Source organism: Sus scrofa, chromosome 2 (genome assembly GCF_000003025.6).
Source record: "Sus scrofa isolate TJ Tabasco breed Duroc chromosome 2, Sscrofa11.1, whole genome shotgun sequence".
NCBI lineage: Eukaryota > Metazoa > Chordata > Mammalia > Artiodactyla > Suidae > Sus > Sus scrofa.
Window position 1 is genome coordinate 73813559 of NC_010444.4, and position 24814 is coordinate 73838372.

At 56.0% G+C, this 24814-nt stretch overlaps 1 protein-coding gene across 9 annotated transcripts in view; it reads right to left on the reverse strand.

Moving 5' to 3' along the window:
* KDM4B (lysine demethylase 4B) overlaps window positions 1-24814 on the reverse strand; it is a 143503-nt gene that overhangs the window by 67180 nt on the left and 51509 nt on the right. For 7 of the 9 annotated variants that reach the window (XM_021084033.1, XM_021084030.1, XM_021084034.1 and 4 more), the window contains 3 exons: window positions 23907-24082; window positions 22848-22962; window positions 15624-15817 (listed from right to left, as the gene is read on the reverse strand). In XM_021084033.1, coding sequence (XP_020939692.1) covers window positions 15624-15817; window positions 22848-22962; window positions 23907-24082 — 485 coding nt within the window. Of the gene's footprint in view, window positions 1-15623; window positions 15818-16029; window positions 16947-22847; window positions 22963-23906; window positions 24083-24814 lie in introns of those variants that run through there. The other 2 variants (XM_021084035.1, XM_021084036.1) reach the window with 2 other exon arrangements.

Sequence of the window (24814 nt, forward strand, 5' to 3'; positions counted from 1 at the left end):
CTTAGAATTATTATCAAGAACAATGAAAATAAATAAGCAAATGCCTCGCGAGTTAAAAATTAAATGAGTGTGTCAAGAGGAGGAACACAGGCCGCCTTGGAGAGCAAGAACCTGCGTGGGAGCCACTGGTTCTGACAGCAAAGCCAGGGGCTTCGGGTCATGTGGCACCCAGGCCTCTGGGTGTGGAAGCGCACCCTCTGGCCCAGGGAGTGGGTGCCCTGGGACCACCTCCCAGGGGGAGGGCTGCACTGGGGGGCTTGCGTCATGGTACCTGTGCCCCCTGCTGACCACCCCCCACCCCCAGGCCAGCAAGAAAACCTGCGGTCCTGGGGCAAACGCTCAGGACAAGGAACAGGAAATGCCAGTGGAAGTGATAGCATCCCCTTGGGACCTGGTGGCCCGGCTGGCTGGCCACCCCGGGATGCAGGGCCCATCACAGTGGACTGAGTTCCAAGTGAAGAGGGTGTGTTGCCATAGAAATGTAATTCCTGCCCAGTCCTGCCAGCTGCAAAGGTAATGAGACTGGATGGGGGCCTGCCTCTCCAAGCCCCAGCTGCCCGTCCCCAAAAGGCCCCCTCAGCTCAGCCAGTGCCCTGCCCAGAAGCGCCCTGCTGGGAGTCAGGGATGAAGCACTGGAACACAGTCTGTATGTCCTCCCCAAGACGTGCATGACTCTCCACCAGGTGACAGCGGCACTCGGGGTCTCTCCCATCGCCCAGCCTGACAGCTTCACCGGCGCAAGGCGCGGCTCCCCTCCCTTCCCCTCTGCCGAGGAAAGGAACGCGTGCCAAGAGCGGGGGTCCAGCCCGGAGCCCTTTGGAAATGTCAGTTCAGTTGACGCGTGTTGGAAGGTGAGGAAGTTAATTTCACAGTGTCTGCACAAGGCCGGGGCAGACGGGCCCCTTGCCGTTTAACATGCTATAATTACAGAAACAGAAACGAGAAGGCAGAGTCCACGGGAAGTGCTGAGACCACATGTCACGTTGGAGGCCACCTGGCAAGAGTGAGCTGCCCAGGAGGCCACGGAAGCTCCAAATGCCAGTGGTCCCTAGTGCCCTGTGTGCAGGGCATACGGAAAAGCTGTTATTACTGCGACCTGCACACAAAGCCCATCCCTGCCTGCAGCCCCTGGCCCACACCCTCTCTAGCCATGTGCAGGGGGACAGTTCCAGCACGCTGCCCCATAGTCTGGGTGGGCCAAGCAGAACGACCTGGTTACAGAGTGGACTCCCCACCCCCCCGGGTGCCCAGACACCAGTTCTGAGCTGGTTAGACATGAGCAGGGCCAGAGTGGCCTCATGCTCCACTCTTCCATGCTCCGCTCCTCCACGCTGCAGAGCGGAAGAGCTCTGAGAAGCACAGTCACAAGCAGTCACTGCTCATTTGATTATCACAGAGATGAGCCATGTCAACTTGCTCAACTCACATGCCCAAGCACTTTGGGTGACTTCCATGCACAGCATTTACATAAATTCCCAAACCATTCGGTATAAAAATTCTTAGCCATCTAGGACAAGGAGGGACCTTCCCATGGTCACACCTCCTGGAGAGGCAGGAGAGGCATAGCTGAAAGTTGGGGCAAGGCAGTCCTCAGTGCCACACTGAAGATACTAGCCAACGTAGTAAGTCAAGAAAAAGATCTAAGCAGAGTAATAACCGAAAAGGAAGACACAAACTTTTTCACATAAAGTAACATAACCTTCTACTTGGGAAAACTAAGAGCGCAAGTTGCTGAATGAAGAACTAAAAGTCCGGTGCAGGATACAAAATCAGTATGTGGATGGCCAGGCTTCCTCTGTTCACAGAAGACTCTAAAACCCACTAAGGTGGGAGTTCCCGTCCTGGCTCAGGGGTAATGAACCTGACTAGTATCCATGAGGTGGCAGGTTCAATCCCTGGCCTCGCTCAGTGGGTCAAGGATCCAGCATTGCCATGAGCTGCGCTGTAGGTCACAGACGCAGCTTAGATCTGGCGTTGCTGTGGCTGTGGCACAGGCCAGCAGCTGCAGCTCTGATTCAACCATAGGCCATGAGTGCAGCCCTAAAAAGATCAAAAAAAAAAAAAAAAAGCAACCCTAAAACCCACTAAGGTAAATCCTCTCCCTTGTTTGGGGTCCCGAGGCAGGAATTCCTCTCCACAAACAAGGGCACACATAAACCAGGGTGAGGTGGCCACTGACAGAATCACAGCGTCTGGTCCAGGAGATCAATGCGCACTCTGTGAGGCTGATGCTGCCAGGTGATACAGGTGCTTGCGGTGTCTCTGTCCGGAGCAGGACAGGGCGACAAACACACAGGCCGACCTTGGAACTATCTTGGGTTTGGTTCCAGACCACCGCAATAAAACCAATACCACAATAAAGCGAGTCGCACAGTTTTTGGTTTCCCAGTGCGTATAAAAGTTACGTTTACACTGTACTATGAAGGGTGCAACAAGAGCATTAGGTCTTAAAAAATAGCATACATACCTTAATTTGCTTAAAAATTGCTAACCATCATCTGACAATGCAGGGTTGCTGCAAACTTTCAATTTGTTAAAAAAAGAAAGAAAGAAAGAAAGAAAAACATCCACAAATCGCAATAAAACAAGGCATGCCTGAACAGCAAAACACCCACTGGCCCACGACAACCACATCCTTCAGCAAAGGAGGTAACAGGTAACAACACTGCCAGGTGACCCCCGGAACACATGCGTGGCAGGGCTAGTTTGTCAGGTACAAGCAGGGCAGCCTCATCATGAGGTTCCAACATGAAACGTGTGCTACTAACAGTTGCAGTGATAGCACGGTTAAAGGGGGACAAATGGCCCCCTTAATAAAAGATGTTAGAGGAGTTCCCTTGTGGCTCAGCGGGTTAGGGACCTGGTGTTGTCACACTGCTATGGCTCTGGTTACAGCTGGGGTGCAGGTTCGATCTCTGGCCCGGGAACTTCTGCATGCTACGGATACAGCCAAAAATAAGTAAATACATAATTAAAAGATGTTAGAAAAGACACACAGTCTCACCATTGAAACAGGAGGGAGGGGTTCTGAAGGCCAGGTAGATGGACAGACCTGGGGGCACTGAGATACCCCACGGTCCCTGTGCCCCACTGGGAGGGGAGGAAGAAGAGTTGTCACCAACCGGTCAGGAAGGCGAGGCTGCAGGGCACCTGGCCCAGGGGGAGGAAACGGGGGACTGAGCCCCTTTTCTAAACACTCGGGAGCAAAGGCAGTGCACTTCCAAGTCCCTGAGCAGGACCGCCACACAGAGGCTCCAGCCCAGGTGGGATCACCCCCTCCACCTCCGACTTGGCCACCAATGCACAAAGGAGCACAGCCCAGGCAGCGTGGCTCCCTCGTTGAGAGTGCCTGAAACTGTCTGACAGCGAAAGAACGAAAGGACGCCTGCCCTATTTCTATCAGGAAATCCCATCTCGCCCTCTGAGGAGCCTGTTCCGTGGGAGGCAGCCTCCCTCATTTGTCCCCAGAACCAGGGTCCTTTATGCGACAACAGATACCAACACTTGCTGGGGAGATAGGATCAGCCTGGGACCAGGGTAGCTTGTTCCCAGGATGGAACCTTATTGAGCTGCAGCGCTTTTATCTTTAATGGATCGTTTTACGGGACAATAGATGGTGGAATTTGGTATCTCACACCAGCAGTGTCAATGATTTCAAATAATGACATTTTTATTGAAACGCGCATGAGATAAACAGAGGCTTGGGAGCTTTGGCTCAGGGAAAAACGGGGAGTCTCAGGTGGGGATGACAGCTGACGGGGGCGGGGGACACCAAACGACCAGCCTGCTGGCACGACAGGGTACTCTGAGGGGGTGGGGAGGGGTGGGCAGAGACCTGGGTTGCCTCCACCTCTCCTGGGTTCCCAGGGGAACAGGGGTGAGCATCCTGAGGCCCCCCCAGCAGCCAGCCGACCCCCTTTAATTAAGGAACAGACTACAAAGTGAGTGGGGTGGCGCAGCAATGAAGCGCCTGATTCCAGCCCCTGGTTTATTTCAGGCCCATGAATTATTTCTGTCGTGTGAGAGGACCGAAAGCGCAGGGTCACATGTGCGCTGGGTTTTAATGCTGCTTTTGAAGCCGTGGGGGGCCCTTTCTCAGGTGAGGTTTTACAAGGCGGGTGCCGATCAATGCAGCGTCTAGTCAGAGGTGGGAAGGGGCCTCGTGGGCTGCCAGCACGGGGGTGGGGTCAGCGTGGGGGGAGCAGGGCCATGAGCGCTCTGTGCTCTCGCTAAAGCAGCCGCCTTCTCCCCCTTGCCTTCTCCCCCTCTTTGAACTGGCCTGAAAACAACAGGGAGGCGGCCTCCCATTGTGTCTAGGGCCCATGACCTCCCCCTCTAGTGGGGCTTGCGCCGAGCAGGGACCCCACCCCAACCCCCCACGCCTTGATTTTATTTCTGCTGCAACACAGGAAGGTTTGAACAGAAAAGAACAGAGGAAGGTCCGCTGAGAGTACCCAAATCTGCAGGGACAGGAGGGAGGTGTGGGGTGAGCTGAGGGTGGGGTGGAGGGCGGGGGCGTGGCTGGGAGTCGAGGTCTGTCCCTGGGCTGGGAGAGGCGACCTGGGAGGCCCCAGGCCTGTGAAATCACTTCCCATGCCCTTGACGCGTTTGTGCTCATCATCACCCACACCCACGGACACGCCAGGCCTTCTGAACCTCATATGGACACACATAGACCGTAGAGGCCCCTGGCCAACAGAAGGACAGGCCCTGGGCTCTCCCGGCCCCCTCAGGGTGGCCCTAAGCGACCTTGACTTGCTCGCTTAACATCAGGACCAACTCTGGAAAGTGTGCAGGTTAAAAGGTTAAAAGCAGCTCTGCGACCACCAGGGGTTCCAGCTGCCACGTGTTAAGACAATCAGGTGTCAGCCGACTGCCCAGCAGATGAATGGCACAGGGTGCTCGGGGTCACTCCCGGGGCCGCTCTGGGCCCTGGTGCTTCGGGTTAAAGTCACACACAGGTAAGCCGGAGAGAGCAGAGACCTAAGCCCAGTGGTGGTGGTGGGGGGGGGCTCTGAAAGAGGGCCTGCCTCTAGCAGGTCTGCTCTCGCCAGTGCAGCCTTGCCGGTTCCCACCTGCCCGGCTCCCCATCTCCTGCTGCAGTGCCCATGTGAGCAGAAAGCACATCCTCAGCCAGATTTTGAAGCAAAGCTAACGAAGGGTCCCTCTACTCACAGATTTGCAGGAATCTCCCTTCCGGGGAGCTGAAATCTGCCCACAGCAACCTCTCTACCTCAAGAGAAATTTGCCATGGAAACCAGACCCTGCAAACAGAGCCGGACTCCCTGATGGCTCATCTGCAGGCCGGGTGAGGGTGGTGAGGGACTCCAGCCCCTCCGGCTTCTGCGGCGGGAGTGGTCCCCACAGCAGGCCACAGACCCCCACAGCTTGAATCAGCCCCTGATCCACACACTGCCAGTGGGAGGATCTCAAAGGGGCACAATGCCCAGCAATGACACTCCTTTCAGAAGGACACACAATTTCTTAGAGCAGCAGGCGGACAGGCAGGGGAAGGATTCCAGTGACTGGCCTGGCGCTCCAGCCTGGAGCCAGGAAGGTGGGCCGCCAGGCAGGCTGGTCGGTTCCCGTGGCCCTCAAGCAGAAGACCTGCAGTCTCAGAAGCAGCTCGAGCCAGCGCAGTGCTTTACTGCTCCAACTCCAAAGCACCCACTTTGAACCAAAGATGCCAAAACGAAGGGCCATCTGCTCCTGCCAGACCAAGCCAGCAGGCTGTGCAACAGGCCAGCGACGCCTGTGATTTGTGATGTTTCAGGGACTCTGTTTCTTACAGAGGGTCCACTCTCTCCCACGGCTTCAGTTCGGGTCACATTTGCCAGCGGAGACACACCCTGTCCCCAAGGGGAGTGCCTGTCTGGGCACATGCTCCCAGGACCCGCCACCCCTTCTGACTTACAGGATGATGCTGAGGGGCAGGGCTGAGCAGTGGTTAGGCACATGAGCTCAGCCCCACTGCTCCCTAGCTCTGAGGCCCCACCACGGCCCCAGATGGGTCCGTAACCCATCTGTGGCGGAGAGCAATGTGGGACAAGACCAGGAGTCACTCCAAGCGCAGCCTGGCACACAAGAAGCATCCGAAGGTGGTCACGGCCATGGCTATTTCTCATCACGTTTCTTACCCAAGCGGCAGGTGAAAGATGACGTGACGTTTGCAATGGCCCCAGGCTGGAAACAATCCAAACATCCCACCATCAGATAAAGAGGCAGAGGTACGGTCACACAACAGAAAACACTACAGCCGTGAAAATGGATAAGCCAGCACCACACGTGCCACAGATGACTCCTCCTCACAGACTCCAAATGGAAACACAAGACACAAGTCAGTCCGTGTGTGTGGACCCCAAACCTGCCAGCACTTAGCCGTGTCTCCAGAAACGCAGACGCACACAGAAAGCAGCCCAGGGAAGCAGTGACACGAGGGTCATCGGAGTCGGGAGGATGGTCACAGCTCTGGGGGGTGGGGAGGGAGGCCATGGAGGAAGGGGCCCAGGATGGGAATGAGGAGGTTACTTTCCCAACATCACACATCTTGGAGAGTCACATGGGGCGGATTGGGCAGTCGTTCCATAAACTGCATGCAAATGTCGATCTTTGGGGGCAAGTACATATTTGGCATGCTTTTCTGTACCATGTTACATCTCACAATAAAAACCTTTATGAAAAAGTGAACGCAACGTGACATAATGTGACTGGCACAAGCCCTCAGATGCCCCCCAAGGCTCCTGGCCCCTGGGGCTCACACACCTGCTCTGGTCATTCCAGCATCCCTCTTGGGGCTGTTATGAGATTGCTCTGCTGTAAATAAAGGCCCCAAATCAACAGATCCTAAAATAGGGAGGTTACCCTGGGTGGGCCAGACCTAATCAGGTGGGCCCTGGAAAGGTGCTGGGCCCTCTCTAAGTCAGAGGGGCCAAATGTGAGGGGACCTCAGCACTGTATGGACCTTCCTCGGGGCTCCAGGTACTGGCCCAGCCTGCTGACTCCACCTCTGAGACCTTGAACTGGGGCTCCGGGTACCAGCCCGCCTGGGTACTGTGCACCTATCACCATGAGCCACCCCCGCCTGCGGGAATCACTGTGCAGCAGCAGAAAACTAAGACTGCCCAGCTGGAGGGAAGGAAGAAAGATCAGAAATATCTGACAGAAGGATGCCAGATCGTCCACATCTGTCCAATTTGGGTTCTGAGCATGAGGCTCTGTTAATTATTCTGTCTCCTTTCCCCATATTTGAAGTATTGAGAGAGAGAGAGGAGGAGGAAAAAAAAAGAAAAAGAAAAAGAATACACTCCAAATAGGACAGAATAGAAGGGGGCAGGCGTGACTTTACAGTGGAGACATCTGACCAGCATGACCTCAGCAGCCAAAGAGCCCAAGGTCAACACCAGCAGTGACGAGCCAGGCTGATGGCAGGCACCCCGATATTACGGAGGAGACGTCCCCTCCCATGTGGTCCTCTTCTCAGCACCCAGCGCTCCAGTCTGACAGGGAGCAAAACACCAAATTCCCACTGGGGGAAATTCTCCAAAACCTCTGACCACCGTCCTCCTCCAACTGGCCAAGGGCCTCAGGAACAAGGAAAGTCAGGGGAATGGTCACAGCCCAGAGGAGCCTGAGGAGATGTGACAGCTGAATGGCCCATGGGTCCTGGACGGGGGCCTGGGACAGAAGAGGACACAGAGGGAAAGTAAGGCGAACTGCATGAAGGCAGACTCCAGTTGACAAGAGTGTAGCCATATTGGTTCATTCACTGCAACACATGTTCTAGCCTCGCGTAAAATCCTAAGGAGGCTGGGTGTGGGGTGCATGGGAACTCTCTGTACTGTCTTCTCAGTTTTTTCTGTAAATCTAAAACAGCTCTGAAAAATAAACTCTGAAAAAGAGAGAGAGCGGATGCCACTGAAACAGTGGATAAATAGACAAGCCTGTGACAAATATGGAAGGAAGCTGGAAGGGGCTGCGGTGGACTGTCAGCACTGGGCCCCCTCCATCACCCTGCCCTCCTGCCCCTGCTCAGCGAGAAGCTGTTTCCCAAAACTCCCTTGGCCACAGGGACACCCAGCTGTCCCGGCTCCAGCTCAGCTCATCCAGGGCATCACCGGAGCCCCCCACTCAGCTTTGCTGGCTCTGGAGGAGAGCATATGGTGAGACTCTTCCTCAGCAGAAGGCTGACCTTCCTCTGCTAGCGTGATGTTAAAACCACTTTGCATTCCCTGAACAAACACCAACTGTGTCTGTCCCCGCCAGCGCCATGAGATTCAAGGAGCCAGCCAGCTCCTGCCGTCAAGTAGCAGCCCCTGGGCGAACGCAGGGTTTCCGAGGTCCCCAAGCCACCCTGAGGCGCACATGGCATGGACTGTCATGTGATGCAAGCGTCCAGCTTTGCTGGAGCAGCACCAGGCCCCTAAGAGTTTGGCGTGGGTGAGACCGGCCAGAAGCAGTCTGGGCTGATCTGGGATTCAAACTGCACTGTGTGAAGTTGCCTGTTGTGCCCACCATGGTCATGAACGACGCAATCCTATCCTCACGGTGTGGTGACACTTGGGGCCTCCATGTGAGACTCAAAAGTCTCTCCGGCATCAGGAGTTAATTTTCGAAGGCCAAAGCCAGCTTTCGGCTTCAGATTTATGACACAATCCTTACAAGCAGTCACTGGGGGATGACAGAGCGGTCCCGAGAGAGCAGGCTGAGGGCTCTACAAGGAGGACGGGGAGGGGACTCAGGCCAGGGGTGACAGGGCTGTCCTTCCCATCAGTGCCCACGTGCTCAGGCCCTCCTGGCCACTCGGCCAGGTTCTAGGGGGCTCTGTGGCTGAGTCAGCTCCCGGTCGCCTTGTGGAACGCCGGTGTCCTGTCTCTTGGGCACAATCCCCAGGGTGAGGGGTGGGCCCTGGAGGCCCGACTCACAAACTGCCCATGCGGAGAGCGAAGCTTCCTTTCCCTACACATGCACTGCCACATACACAACTCAAGAGCGCATGTGTGTGCATGACACCCACGCACACTCCAGGGTGACCGAGCACCATGACCCACCTGGGCCGGAGAAGTTTCCAGGATGCAGGACTTTCAGGAAAGCTGCACTGGTCACCCCAATACCAAGGTCACCTGGCACCCTGAAGGATGAGGTAATGGGCACGCATCCAACAAGGGGTGGGCACACAAGAGTAGAGGCTGCCCTGGCCACAGACGGTGTCAAAAGAGATGACAGAGAGGCGCTCCCTGCTGCCCATGACAAAAGAGATGACAGAGAGGCGCTCCCTGCTGCCCATGACCCCACGACGAGCCTAGCGACAGGCCACAGAGCTAGGACCAGGACCAGGACCAGAGCTAGGACCAGGAAGAGGGGCCTCGGCTGGTCTTGCTCACCAGCCTCAACCTCACTTGGGAAAACAACCATCTTCTCATAGGAGGAGGGTCCTTCTGCAGAGATGGGGCCACCGCCCATGGCAAAACCCCCAGCAACCAACCTCAGGCAGGGCAGTGGGGGTTGGCTGTGGGCCGAGGGTGGCCTCCGCCTGGAGCTGCAGGGTCTGCCCTCTGAGCAAGCAGATTCCAGCCAGCGGGGAGCAGACGCCAGGGCGTTAGACAGTGGGACCCTGCCACCTTAATCGTTATCTTTGAATAAGCAGGGGTCCCGACGCCTCTCTGCTGGCTGGTAATCTGCTCTCAGGGGGAGCCTTCTGCACGAAAACACTCTCTTGGTTGCTGTATTTCTGGTCCTCTTAGCTCAGGTCCTGGGGCTGAGTAAGGAGGAGCCTTGGCTGGTTTCCCCAGCGTGTTTCTATCCGGTGGGTCTCTTCCACCTAACACCCCCTGGTGCTGAGGCCGCAAGGAGCTGCTGTGCTGAGCCGCCACAGCTCTGTCCCCAGAGCCCAGTGGGGCCAGGCTGGCGAGTGAGGGGAGGCGGAAATGCATCATCTCACTCTGGGTCTTGTACCGGTGACAGGGCGCAGTACCGGGAAGCTGAGTTATTAAAGCCAATCTGTGAAGCTGTCAGACTGCCACTAATCTCCATTTCAGATGACCGCCGAGCCAGCCCTCCCAGCCACCAAGGGGCAAGGCGGCCAGGAGGGGCCCCCCTGCACTGCAGGAGGAGGGGGCCCCTGGTCCCCACAGCGCCAGGCTCTCAGCAAGTTCGCACAGGGACCTCCCCCAGCGCTCTCCGCTCTCCACCACAGGCCTCAGGCTGCTGCCTGGGGGTCGCTTTGCTTGGCTCCATCAACCACCAGAATTTCCAATTCTGCTGCTGGTGACGAAGCAGAGGCCCTCATGGCCAGTCTGGCACTGCGGTTCAGCAGTGCCACCTGCAGCCAGACCTGGGGAGCCTTTGTGGGGAAGTGGAGAGGCACTTGTCCCCAAGGCTCACTGGGAGGAACTGATCAGTGCCCGCAGGGGCAGTGGGCTGATGCTGCCTAGGGGGTTGCAGGGAGGTCCTGAGGTACTGGAAGGGGGCCCAGCAGCCCCCTCCCCCCAAAGAGCCTTGCCCTACATCCCTGGGCAACAGACCCATGAATCCAGAGCCCAGGGCATCCAGCCTCTCCACTAAGCTGCAACCAGAAAGCAGGTAACGTGGGAGCCAGCCAGCATCTGCACCCTGGCTCGCCTCCCTCCCTGTGCCCCACAGCAGGGAGCACACACACTTCAATGCACATGGCTGCTTGCACACGCACACACATGCACACTCACATCCGCACAGGCACACCTCTAGAGCACCAAGGGCAGGCAGAGACGACTGCCTGCTGTGTGTCAAGTTTCCCGGCAGCAAAAGAAAGGCTGCACAATCCGCTCCTGTGAAACTCCCCTGAGCAGAGATGCCAAAGAAAAACTGTAGGTGCCACGGAATCAAAAGGAGAAATTCTCTACACGCCCCAGAGCCGCATTGCTCAGGCTTCTTAAAGGTCAGGGAAGGAGCAAAGCTTTGGAGTCTCTGGGGCTCCCTGCCTCTCCCGCCCATCGCACCCCAGGACCCCTGAGCACAATCCCAGGGACCCTCTCCCCCTGCCCCTGACTCAAGGAGCCTGATGCCAGGCAAATAGAGGGGGGAGGACGGGAGGAGCCGAGGAAGCTGGAAATAAACCAACTGCAGAATCTAGGGTCTGCCTGAAGGTTAAGGTTCAGGCCCAGACCATCCCATAGGGAACACTGTCCCTCTAGCGGCTTGTCCTCCACCCACCCCCACTGGGCACACAGTAGGTGCTGCCTGTGGATACGGGGCCCTACTGTCTGGGCAACAGTATGAAACAACAGCTGCGGGTGTGTCACAAGCTCATCTAAAGTTCCTCTTTAGATGCTGCCAGCAGGGACCCACAGACGCCCTACCAGAGGCAGATGTCCAGGGAGGCTGACAGGCGGACCACCCCTGGGATGGCTGACCCAGCACCACCTCTGGGTTCCAGGAGGGCCTTGCTGGGGGAGAATGGAACAGGGGGGGACAGGTGTCCGGCCAAGCCCCGGCTGCCTGGCAAGTCCCTGCAGGAGGCCCTGAGCCAGGCAGAGGCTCAGGCAGAACCACTCAGCCTGCTTCCTGGTGCCCACAACCTCCTGGCCTCGCTGACCAACTGTCTAGGCCACGGGAAGCCTGGGTCGATTCAAAAGCCCCATCTCAAAAGGGATTTTTGAAGCACTCAAACACTTCAGATATTCTTAGCCTCACTGCCTGAGAGCGCCGCATAATGCCGGCCTTTTGGAGCAAATTCCATGCTTTTATCGACACCAGGCTGTTCACGTCACTTTGACACACAAATCACACTACCCAAGTAGCAGCAGACCCGGAAAGCCTCCATGAGACGCCGTAAACCTGAGTAAGTCGACACTTTAAAAAAAACTGTCACCGAAATACTCCGAAGTGGTTGCAATTAAGCTGCTGCAGACGCAAGAGGAACAGTGTAATTAGGGAAACAGACGTGGGAGCATGATCACTGGAGGAGAGCACCCCCCCAACCCCAGCTCAGGGGAAGGGCAGGAAGCAGAGGCCTCACCCTCCCTGCCCAGGAACGAAAGGACACCACCCCTGCCGCCACCCCCCTCCCCATGTGTTGGCCCAAGAGGGAATGCAGCCTGAAGGGCCAGCTCCATCTGATGTGACCTCTGAGCCAGGGCTCCCAGAAACTACGGGGTTGCTGTGCTCCCAGCATCCAGGTCTCCTGACTGTCTCTGAGCTCCCCTCAGTGCCAGGCCTCTGCTGGGGGGACCAAGGACCCTGCCCTCGTGGGGTCCAAGGTCTGGTGGGGATGATGGCTGAGCTGGGTGGGCCAAGGGGAGAGGGTGGGCAGCCCAGAGCCCCTGAAGCTGAATCCTGCATGGTGCCCGGAAGAGCCCCTTTCCAACAGCCACACTTGGTCAGCCTGAGGGGACCCCTACATGCAATCCCACCCTTTCAGGACCAGAAACCAAGATTCGGATTGAGGGACCTTTCCGGAATGTTCTTCCTCTAAGGAAGCTTGGGCTGCTTCCTCTAGCACCTGAGGATTCAGGCTGCGGGGAAGGTGGAGGTGGGTGGATAGTGGGGGCTGCCCCAAGCAATCCAGGGTGCAGCGCAGGCACAGGAGTGTTTGGGGCTGTCCTGGGGGGCGCTGGTGACAGGAGATGAGTGAACAGAGCCAAGCATCAGCCCTGACCTGTCACCCAGGGCCTACAGCTCCTCAAGTTCCCAGTGTCCCTTCTCAGGGACCTTCCACAAACCCAGTCCCACTGTCTTCCAACCACCCTAGGCCCCAGACGCCCACTCCTCCTTGCACAGCGCCTTCCCTGCCCTGACTACCCCCCACCCACCCACCCAGTCCCCAGAACACACTTAGCCCCAAGTCGCCTCAGGCCTCCCACACCTGAAAGCTTCCTTGGCCAGCACGGGCTGGGATACAGCAATGACTGCTTGCTTTCCTTTACTTTTTTCTTTCTTTTCAAAGGAAGAGGTGAGTTTTCTCCCCTCAGAACCTCTCTAGCTGGAAGACCCTGACCAAACCTAGGGCTGAGCATTCCCACCGTCCACCCACCCGGCAGAGGCTCCCTCTCCTTCTGCTGCTGTTCCCAGGGGACGGCCAATGCCACTGCCAGGTGAGGAGTCCATAAAAGGATGAAAGAACCTGGGAAATTTCCACCGCCACGCAGGGTGCCACAGCCCGGTGGGAAGGGTGGGAGCGCCACCTAGTGGCCCTCGGGGGAGCTGCGCCGGGACGGGACTGGGACAGGGCCAGTTCCTGCGGCCAGAGGGTAGCTGTCCCTCCCAGCACAGCCTTCACCATGAGACACTGCCCAGGCCAGGGAGTTGGGCCACCTGTACACACTCAGTCACACACATGCACAACACACACATGAGCACCTAATACACACTAAAAACAGACAAACATACACAACACACATACATACATTCATACGCATACTCACACACACACCCATGTGTACACACCATATACACTCACACTTACATATATACATTCACATATACCGACATCTATTTGTATATACACACAAAAGCAAGTGCACACTCACGTACTCAGATATACACTTATAGACACAGTATATACATGTATATATACATGTGAATACACATGTATATTCACACACGCACCCTCACACACTCTCTCTCACACACACACACACACGTATGCACACGCACACAGCCCCAGCCTGTGGATCTACCTGTACGGGAAGCCAGAAGGCCACTCATCCACACTCAGCCCACAAGACCCATGGGAAAGACGCCGCCGGTGCGGAGCTGGTGGGCAGAGCCCTCCAGGGAAGGAGCCAACCCCCTCACCCCGCAGGTGCGGGCCTGGGGCCAAACATGACCCTTTCCCGGCCAGGCCTGACCGGGGCCCTCCATGCAGTCCCAGCCCACCCTTGTGTCCCCGTGGAGAGAGGAGGGGACAGAGTAGCTGCGCCACCCCTGGACAGCGCTGGGCTGGCACCCTGACCAGGAAACACTCACTTGGGTGCTCTGGACCACACATCAGATGTGAGATTCAGGCCTTTGTTCAGCCACCATCACCAACCTCCTCAGTCTCTCTAAAGTGTTCCCAAAGGCAAATCCCTCCTAGCCTAGAGGTTCTGCTGATCAAGGGCTTATGAAAAGCCATGAAGTAGAGAAGCGGATTGAAATCAGGAAGCCCATGAAATTGCACCAGGATCCCAACAAACACACAAAAGAGCACAACTCAAAGGTCAGAGGGCCCATGGCCAGCAGGATAATGGCCTCAAGAACCACAGCCTAACCTGGGACCCGCGGACATGGCACCTCACGTGCCAGGGGGGCGTCTGCAGGAGGGATTAAGTTATGGTCCCTAAGATGAGGAGGATCCCGGATAACGGGGGGCCCAGAATCATCATAAGGGTCCTTATAAGAGACTCAAGACGCCGCACTGCTGGCTATGAGGATGGAGCGAGGGATGTGGCACCTCTGGAAGCTGGAAAAGGAGAAACTGATTCTGCCCCGGAGCCTCCAGAAGGACCAGCCCTGCACACACCTGGGTTTAGCCTCGTGAGACCAGGCAAGACTCCTGACTCCAGAATTGGCAGAGAGCAAGCGTGACCTGTGGTCCTTTGTTAGAGCAGCCATGGGAAACCCACATAAAGCCCACCATGCCGGTCCCCAACTCGTCTCCAGCCTCCCCTGCCATCCGAGTGGGAACTGCTGCCAGACAGTGGGCCGGGGCCTTCCTCTGCCCACACCAGAGGTGAGGCGAGGGTAGTCACACGGCCAACAGGGAGGCCCGGCTGCTGAGCCCTCCGCTCAGTGGGCCTGCTCCCACCCCCCAGGCAAAGGACCCCCAGACCGGCAGGCACAGGCTCAGCCAATGGGGGCTCAGCTCTCTGCTGGGATGACAAGGTATGGGCGCCTTGGCCAGGGTGCCCCCCGTACAAAGGAGAGGGCTCACTGGCTGAGCCCCACCCTGCCTCCCCTCCCGCCCGCAACCCTCTGAGCTGTGGCGATTATTGTGACAATAGAACTTTCTAAGGGCTGGGGAGAGGCAGAGAGATGCAAAGTCCCCAGCAGAAGGCTCTGCTGGAAACCACAGTGAACAAAGACAGCCTCCTGTCGCCCTGCCAGCAGAAGCTGCCGGCCAGGGGAGTGCTCAGCTCAGAGATTCCAGAACATGATCCAACCCAGCCTGCGGGGCCCCTGGCTCACAAGGTGCCCTTCGGGGCGGCCTGCCCACCCTGCCCTGCAAACAGCAGGTGAACCCCCACAGTGGGAGAGGGAGGGAGCTGCTAACCCCTCCCCCAACCTGCAGGCCAACGAGGAGGAGAGGGAAGGCCCATGCACAAAGCCACCCACTCCCCAGGTCCTCGGCCCCATGAGCCCCCAGCACAACAGCCTCGGTTCCAGGAGGCGCTACCATGAGGTACCCCGGACACAAAGCACAAGCTCCACTGTCAGGGGGTGGCAGGTTGGGGTATGCATTCCCTTATCTAGCTGGGGTGGGGCCAGCAGGTGGAGCAGCCAGAGTCCCCCCACCTCTGCCTGCCCCCCCAGAGCCACAGCCTGAGCCACATCCCCCGGGAGCCACACAAAAGGGATCCCCTGCCCAGCGGGGCAGCCTCTCCTGATGCCTTGAGGGTGACGGAGCCCCTCCTCCTCCCTCAGAAGTGGCTGACGGAGCTGGCCCTCACCATGACTTGGGCTCCCCAAAGTGCAGGTAGTTGATGCTGTACAGGTCCATGTCCTCCGTGTGCCAGGCGAAGGTGGTCTTCCACATGCCAAAGTACAGGTAGGGGGTGTTGACGCCCTCGATGATCGTGCCGCACTCGCGCTCCACCATGTCCAGGATGGTCCGCAGGTTCCCGATGTTCCACTGGGCCACGTCCTGCAGGGCGGCGAGCACACGGTCAGGCCACTGGCCGGCCCAGGCTCCCGGCCTCCCCCTGCCCCCCACCCCCAGCAGTGAGGCACGTGTGTCATTCCCTCCAAGCCCCAGGCTGCAGTGCAACCCTGGCAGAGGGCCCGAGAGTCAGAGGTTGCCCCTGAACCAGCCCACTTCAGAGCCTCACCCACCCCAGGGGTCCCAAACCCACAGACCCCGGCCCTGTGCCCTGTGCTGGGTGGTTGGTCAAGCGTGGCTTTCCCCGGATCCCACGCTGAGCTACTTCACACAGAGGTGAAGGTCACGGTTGATTGTGAATAATTAACATGCCCTGAGGTCAATGACTGGGAAGGAGGAAGGTCGAGCAAGCTAGCTGGGCTCCAGGGATGGTGCCAGACAGCCCTCCCGCACTTTCCCACGGGGCAGCCAGAGACGGCACTCAGGACTAGGCAGGCACACTCCTCTCTTGCTAGCACAATAACCAAACAAACTCCGTCTTGTCATGAGAGCTCCTAAAACACGCATTCATCAACTTCCAGTCCCCAAAGAACCCCCGGGGCTGTTGAGGTACTGAGTGCACTCTGCGTTCCCTCGTCCCATATCCACCCCGTGGGTCCATGTTCCAGGCCCCTGACTCGGCAGGGCCGGCAGTCAGTCCATGCAAGGTGAGCCATGGCCAAGCCCAGGACATGGGGGAGGTCAGCGATCAGACCCTCGCTGCAAGCCAGAGAAGCCCGGGGTCACCTCGAGGAAAAGCTGCCCAAGGTTGGGGGCACCAGCATCCAGTCACCTCCCCAAAAGCCCATCTATCAGCTCCACTGTCTCGACTGAGCAGGATGATAATGCATCCTGTGACTGGGCTGAGTCATTCTCTGCTCTGGGCCTCAGGTTCCCCATCTGCCCAAGGAGATTGTTGCACTAAGTCGGGCACGGCAGACACATGGAACCAAAGCCCCAAGGTCTCTTCCAGAAACTACGGCAGACTCGCTCACTGAGCTTCGCCTTGGCCCCACTGAACCTGAACTTGGCCGAGGAGCCCTCCTCAGGGCCATGAACACAACCAACTGCGGGCAGCACACAAAAGCAAACCTAGAAGTTCCCAGTGGATGAGGCTCCAAACTTTTTTTTTTTTTTTGAACAGACATTTCTCCAAAGAAGACATAGAGGCTCCATTTTTTTTTTTTTTTTTTTTTGCTTTTTAGGGCCACAGCTGCAGCATATGGAAATTCCCAGGCCAGGGGTCAAATCGAAGCTGTTGCACACGACAGCCACAGCAACGCAGAATCGGAACCAGGTCTGTGACCTACACCACAGTTCACAGCAATGCCGGATCCCTGACCCATTGATCGAGGCCAGGGATCAAACCTGCATCCTCACGGATACTAGTCAGATTCGTTTCTGCTGTGCCACAACGGGAACTCTCTCCAATTGTTGAATTTGTATTCAAAAACGATAATTTTAGGTCCTCAAGGGAATGGGAAGATAAGCCACAGACTTGGAGAAAATATTTGTCAAAGACATATCTGACAAAGGATTGTTATCCAAAATACATAAAGAACTCTTAAAACTTAACAATGAGAAAACAAACAACACCTTAAAAACTGGACCCAAGACCTGAACAGACATCTCACCAAGGAAGATACACAAAGATGGTGAATCAGCACATGAAAAGATGCTCCAGGAGTTCCAGTCGTGGTGCAGCGGAAATGAATCCGACTAGTAACCATGAGGTTGTGGGTTCGATCCCTGGCCGTGCTCAGTAGGTTAAAGATGTAGCATTGCCTTGAGCTGTGGTGTAGGTCACAGCTGTGGCTTGGATCCGGCATTGCTGTGGCTGTGGCTATAGCTGGCAACTGTAGCTCCGATTTGACCCCTAGCCTGGTAAAAAAGAAAGAAAATGGAAAAAAAAGAAAGCAAGAAGAAAAAAAAAAAAAAAAAAAAAAAAAAAAGATGCTCCACATCCTACAGTCATCAGGGAAATACATATCAAATCCAAAACGACTTGAAAAGACACATGTACTCCAATATTTACCGCAGCACTACCTGCAAGAGCCAAGACATGGAAACAACCTAAATGTCCATCGACAGAGGAGTGGATAAAGAAGATGTGGTACATATATGCACGATGGAGTATTACTCAGCCATTAAAAGGAACGAAATAATGGCATTCTTAGTAACATGGATGGACCTAGAAATTATCATGCCAAGTGAAGTCAATCAGACAATGAGACACCAACCTCACATCCTATCACTGACATGTGGAATCTGAAAAAAGGACACAGTGAACTTCTTTGCAGAACAGATACTGACTCACAGACTTTGAGAAACATACAGTTTCCAAAGGAGACAGTTTGGGGGGTGGGGGGATGCGCTGGGGTGTGGGATGGAAATCCTATAAAACTGGATTGTGATGATCACTGTACAAATATAAATGTAATAAATTCACTGAGTAATAAAAAAATCCAAAAATTATAAACTTCTTAGGAGAAAACATGGGGACAAATCTTCACAACCTTCAAATTGGCAAAGGATTCTTAAATAAGACACCCAGAGCACAAGCAATAAGACAAAAAGAACAGATAAACTGGACTTCATCAAGTTAAAAACTTCTGTGCTTCCAATACAGAGAATAAATCTATGGTTGCCAAGGCGGAGGGAAGGATTGGGAGTTTAGAATTAGCAGAGGCGAACTATTATACATAGGATGGCTAAACAAGATCCTACTTCCTTGTATAGCACAGGAACTATATTCAATATCCTGGGATAAACCATAACGGAAAAGAGCATAAGGAAGAATGTACATAGAGAGTTCCCTGGTGGCTCACTGGGTTAAGGATCTGGCATTGTTGCTGCTGTGGCTCAGATTTGATCCCTGGCCCTGGAACTTCCACATGCCTCGAGTGTGGCCAAAAAGAAAAAATATATAGTGTGCATATATACACACACACACACATATGTATAACTAAGTCACTTAACTGTATAGCTGATATTAATACATTATAAATCAACTATACCACAATAGAAGTTTTTTTTTTCATTCTCTGTTTCAAAGAACACAATCAAGAAAGTGAAAAGACAACCCACAGAACGGAAGAAAATATTTCCAAATCATTTCTCCAGTGAGGAACTTGTATCCTGAATGTATGAAGAACACTTACGACTCAATAATAAAAAGACAAATAATTCAAAATGGGTGACATATCTGAAGTGCCATTCCTCCAAAGCAGGTAGACAAGGGGTCAACAAGCACACGAAAAGAGACTCAAGATCATTATCACCGGGAAATGCAAATCAAAGCTACAGTGAAACACAGCTTCACACTCACCAGGACGGGTAAAGTCAAAAAGACAGGCTAACACGTGTGGACAAGGAGGTGGAGCAATCCGAACCCTCGTGCACTGCTGGTGGGAATGCAAAACAGCGCAGCTGCTTTAGGAAAAACAGTCTGGCAGCTCCTCAAAATAGTTAAACAAGGAGTTACCATGTGCCCTGCAATCCCACTCCTGGGTATGCGCTCCAGAGAAATGAAAACCACACAGGTCCGCACACCGACTTGTACGTGACTATTCATCGCAACATTATTCCTGGCAGCCAAAAGTGGAAAACAACCCAAGTGTCCATCAATTGGGGACTAGATAAAGAAAATGTGGTCCCTCCACACACGGGAGCATCCCTCGGCCTGAAAAGGAGAGAAGCACTGACGCTCGCTACCATGTGGATGGACCTTGAGACCATGATGCTCGGTGAGAGAAGCAGACACAGGACCCACAGTGTGTGCTTCTAGGGATGGGAAACGTCCAGAACAGGCACATCCACAGAGAGAGGGAGTGGGCTCATGGTTGCCAAGGCCAGAGAAGGGGACAACGGTGACTGCTAATGGGGACGGGGCTTCTTTCTGGGGTGATAAGAATGTTCTAGAGAGGGAGTTCCTGTCATAGCTCAGCGGAAACAAATCCAACTAGTAGCCATGAGGATGCGGGTTCGATCCCTGGCCTCACTCAGTGGGTCAGGGATCCGGCACTGCCATGAGCTGTGGTATATAGGTTGCAGATGTAGCTCAGATCCCATGTTGCTGTGGCCATGGCCAGCAGCTATAGCTCTGATTCAACCCCTAGCCTGGGAACCTCCATATGCTGCGGGTGCGGCCCTAAAAAAGAAAAAAAAAAAAAAAAAAAAAAAAAGGTTCCAGAGGGTTCCTACTGTGGCTCAGTGGATTAAGGATCCAGCTCGTCTATGCAGAGGTGTAGGTTTGATCCCTGGCCCAGCACAATACATTAAAGGATTCGGCACTGCTGCAGCTGCAGCTTGGATTCAATCTCTGGCCCAACAACTTCCATGTGCTGCAGGTGCAGCCATTAAAAAAGAAGAAGAAATAAAAAAGGATGTTCAACAACTGACTATTGGCTGCACAAATCTGAATAAACCAAAACCCACTGAACTGTATGCTTTAAATGGGCAACATGTGTGACATGTAAATTACATCTCAATAATCCTTTAAAAAAGAAAAGAGTAAGTCAGATAATCAGCAAACACAATGCAACTAGCACCAACTTTCCAAAACGCTACATGGAAAATAATGGATCACTGGACAATCAGGCATCTGAGTTCACACCCATCCTATACCCAAGCACATGAACTTCAGTTCTTCCATCCTGTCAGCCTGTGGGGGTCAAATTTCCCATCTTAGAAGTCACGATTCAGAAACCAGGCAGCAGAGTAGCAAGCTGGGATCAGGCTGGTGAGAGCGACTAACACTGCCTGCTAGGGACCCAGGCCCACGCTGCAGTTGAGTCAAGAGGGCAGCCAGCCGGGGTCACAGGGGTCACCTGCCACCTGCCAGTCGGCTGGGGTTCTAAGGCCAGCTCAGGACTGGACGCAGAGAGTGGAGAGGACCAGGCTCCCAGCCACAGAGCTTCAATGCCCCCACTTGCTGTTGGAGGAGAATCACTCAATGGTTAAAGAACAGAGGCGCCTTCCTGCCCGGGGGCACCCCAGGCCCTGCCTGCAGAGTCCCAGGGAAAAGCGCCCTCCTTGTGTTTGGAGACCACATGTGGCCATGGGGATATTCACTGCTGTCCTGTCCGAGCAGCTTCCTGAAGGAGCAGAAGGCACAGATGAAACCTGATCCCAGGCCACCAGAGAGGGCCGCTCTGGGCCTCACAGGGGCCTGATGTGGGAAATGAAGCGCTTAGAGGCTGGGTCTCTTCCTCCTGGGCCCAGAGACCCCTGAAGAAGGCAGAGAAGCAAGGGGAAGCAATGGATGGGCACAGGACCTGCAGCCACCACCCAGGTGGATGGGCTTCAAAAGACCCCAGGAAGCGTTGGGGGACATAGCCCAGCCAGCCCCCCACCCCACCCTCACCAACTGGCCATAGGAACTTCTACACTGGCCCAAGGGCAAGCTAACTTCCGGTGCCAAAATCCACTTGTGTAGGGAGTTTCTTGGTAGCCCAGTGGTTAAGGATCCACACTGTCATTGCTGTGGCGCAGATTCAATCCCAAGGCATGGTCTCTCCCAAAAAAAAAAAAAAAAAAAAAAAACACCATGTAACCCCAAAATTTGCCATGAACAAGGTGACCGCTCCCAGCATTCAGAGGTGCGAGGCTGGGTGATGGGCAAGGGGCACCAGCAGGGGTGCAGGGAGGTGGCAGTGGTTAAAGGCCTAGGCTGCAGTGTGTGCGACAGGACCCCTGGGCTGGCATCCTCCAAGCAGGTGCAGCCCTGCTCCCAGAGGCTGCGTGCTCACCCGGACGAGGCCTGGCCTTGCAGGTCATCTGACCCTTTGGGGACAAGGCCAAGTGGACGACGAGCTCAGAGTCCGGGTCACCCCCGCTGAAGGGCTGCCATGAGCCCCGTTTTATTGATGGGGAAAGAGAGGCCCAGAAAGGAAGAAGCATGGTTGGGGCAAACTCAGCGTCAGAACCCGGGGCGAAGGCATCTCCCTACGGTTTGGGGTGGGGTGGCAGGCGAGCTCACTTTGAGCCTGACCTTCATCTCAGGTGAGAAACTAACATCCTCAGCACCACACAGCACAAAGCAGACCCACTAGCGAAAAGCCAGGCCTGGTCAGACGAGCTCCGCAAAGCCAGTGACCCGAAACGGTGGCAGCGATTCGTATCGGGACCCAAGCAGTAGTCAGCTGTTTCCCACACCTTTTGGGAAACACAAGCCACCTGTTCTAACAGCTTCCTCCACTGGGCGCCCGAGAGGGTCACGACCCTTCTCGGGAAGGAACTTTATTCCCTTCCTGCCCGAGACCAGGTGGCGTCCATGGCTGCCCTCAGGGGAGCAGGGCTGAGTGGATACGAGTGTCCCAAGCAGATGACCTTCAGAGGGACGACTGGGGGTGGGGCTGCTGGGGGAAGCGGCGGTAGGGGGAAGGGCTGGGTCTGAGGCCAGGGCATCCTGTGAACACACCAAGGAGAGACACTTCCAAGGGCTGAGATTAACCCCAGCAGATCCATCCCAGGGTTAGCCGAGGTCTCCTAAAAAAACAGGGTCCTCTCAAACCTCCCTTCTTCTGGGGTCTCAGCATCAAGCCTTGACCAGGGCCTGGTCTTGCCCCTGGATAGGCCCCGGCAAGCGCAGGCCCGAAGCCGGACCAGGAGCAGCCTGGCCAGTTGAGAACTCATGCTCCCGGGTTTCCCAGGAGATTGAAGTGATAAAACTTGACGAGAGAAGCACTTGAAAACCAAGAATCTAGAGAGGCCCTTGGGAGAAGGAATGGAACGCTCAACATCATCTTTTGAAAACCGCTCCATGGCTGGGCCACTAGGTCAGCTGCAGAGCAAGGGATCAGGGCAGGGGCAGCGCCGTGACTGGCAGGACAGATTCCGCAAACCTCTCCACCCCTGCTTTTCGTCCTCAGCTTGGCCGGCACTTGTAACGGAGCTGAGCCTTCCGTGTGAGCCTGGCCTCCATCCTCCAAGCCCGGGCCCGCTCGCACCCCCTCCCCAGCCTCCACCACCTACCGGAGGAGCCCTGTCCTCCCCGAGTCCCTTGGTCTGGATGCCAAGGGGCCACAGTACTTACGTCATCGTACAAGGAGCCACTGATGTCTGCCCCGTAGATGGGTGACACAAAGGTGAGATTCTTCCAGTACTTTCGTTCCAGGTCGTCAAAGTCCTGGTGCCGCGGGGTGCAGTACCTGGGGACAAACAGCACACGGAGCGTGTGGGGCACCTGCTGGATACACCAGGGCAGGGGCTCTGCCCAGACACCCGCTGTCCCTGTGGGCACAGCCTCAGAGAACACAGATGAGGTGTGGGGACGGACCAGGGAATGAGGTGGACAGGAGGGTGGGCAGCCCCCACCTGGAACAGTGCCACTGGTCCATCTCGCCAGCTCTTGGGGCTGGGGACCCCCAGGGTCAGACCACCACCAGGGACACAGGAGCAGGAGAAGGGAAACGGAAGCAGGAGGAGGGACACGGGAGCAGGAGGGACACAGGCTCTGGAGGTTATTATCCTCCTGTGGCTCTGCAGATATAAACCCACAATGGGCCAGGGTGCTGCCACAGGGGCAAGGACTGGGTGAGGGAACAGACAATGCCTGTCCTCCCAGGATGCTTGTTTGGGAGCAAAGAGACCACCAGAAATGCACAAATGACTTCAAAGAGCAAAGGAGGCTGGGAGCCACACAGAAAGGGGGCCATAAACGATGCTGATATGTGGAGGGGAGTGTGCCCAAGTGCCCATGAGCTCCGGGGCTGTGTGTGCCATGAGTGTTGTGTGGAACCAGGACACGGGGAGACATGCCAGGGAGCCCTTGTCTCAGGAGGTGCCATCAGAGCCGAGACGTCCTGGGAGCGGTGCTTTAAGCACTCGGGGACAGTGTCGAGGGCAGCGTGATGTGGACAGCGTGGCCCCGGGTTGGGGAAGGGTCCAGATTTTGCCCCCTAAGTCCGGGGTCAGGGACTGTGAGCATGGGGGTGCTGAGACCCGCCCAGGGCACACAGAGTGGGCTTTGGGGAAGCTGCGTGTGCCTCGCGCTCTGCACCCCCCAGTCCCCGGCAGGCTGGGCTTCCACCTCGGGTGTGGCTCCCCACTCCCACCCCAGCCAGGGTTCCACCCACAAGGCCCGCCCGCGCACTTCTCGCTGTTGGCCAGGCGGCGGTACTCGCCGACGGTCATGGCCTTCTTCTGGATGTTGTACTGCGTGAAGAGGCCTGACTGGCCCGTCACCACCTGCTGGATGGGGGCCGGGATGACCACATCATCGATGTCGTCGTACGTCTGCCGTGGCTTCCACTCTTTCGGGGGGATGATCTGCAGGACAGAGAAGGGGATCAGCGGCACCTTCCGGAGGTGCAGCCGCTCAGGACCTGGCGCCAGATGGGGTGCGGGGGGAGGGGGCACAGGGGCACCGGCTTCCCGTCTGAAGACCACCAAGCAGGGGGCAGGGATGGGCTGGGGGCCCCACTCGGCACAGAACACACTCGCCTTGTCTCAGGGCTCTGCTCCCTCGCCCTCTGGCTGCCACGTGACCGGCTCAGGACACCCCCCAGAGCAGAGACACAAATACTGCAGCACACACTCATTCCGGGAGCACTGTTCAGTGCCACCTACTGGGGCAATCCCAGCTCTAGGCGCTGGGGAGACGTTAGGGAACAGACCCACAAGGGCCCAGGCCCTGACTGGAACAAGCATATGACACATTCTGGCACGAGGTAAGGAAACCAGAGGAAGGTGTCAAGTTCTGAGTCCCAGGGATACAGGACAAAGCAGGGCTGGCTGAGCAGCCCAGAGGCAGAGGGCAGGGAGGGGGACAATTCCAAGTGGGACAGGGCCTGAGAAGGTCACACAGCAGTCCCCTCCCCAGAAGGAGTCACCACACCCCTCACCAGCATCTGGGGCGCCTTATCCCACCCACCCCGCTCCAGGAGGGGACACAGGGTTCCATGAATCGACTTCACCCTCTGGTTCCTCTCTGCTGATAACCTCTGCGAAGGCCCACGGGGCCTGGAGGGTGTATCGGGCCAGCCAACTGCTCTGGGTAAA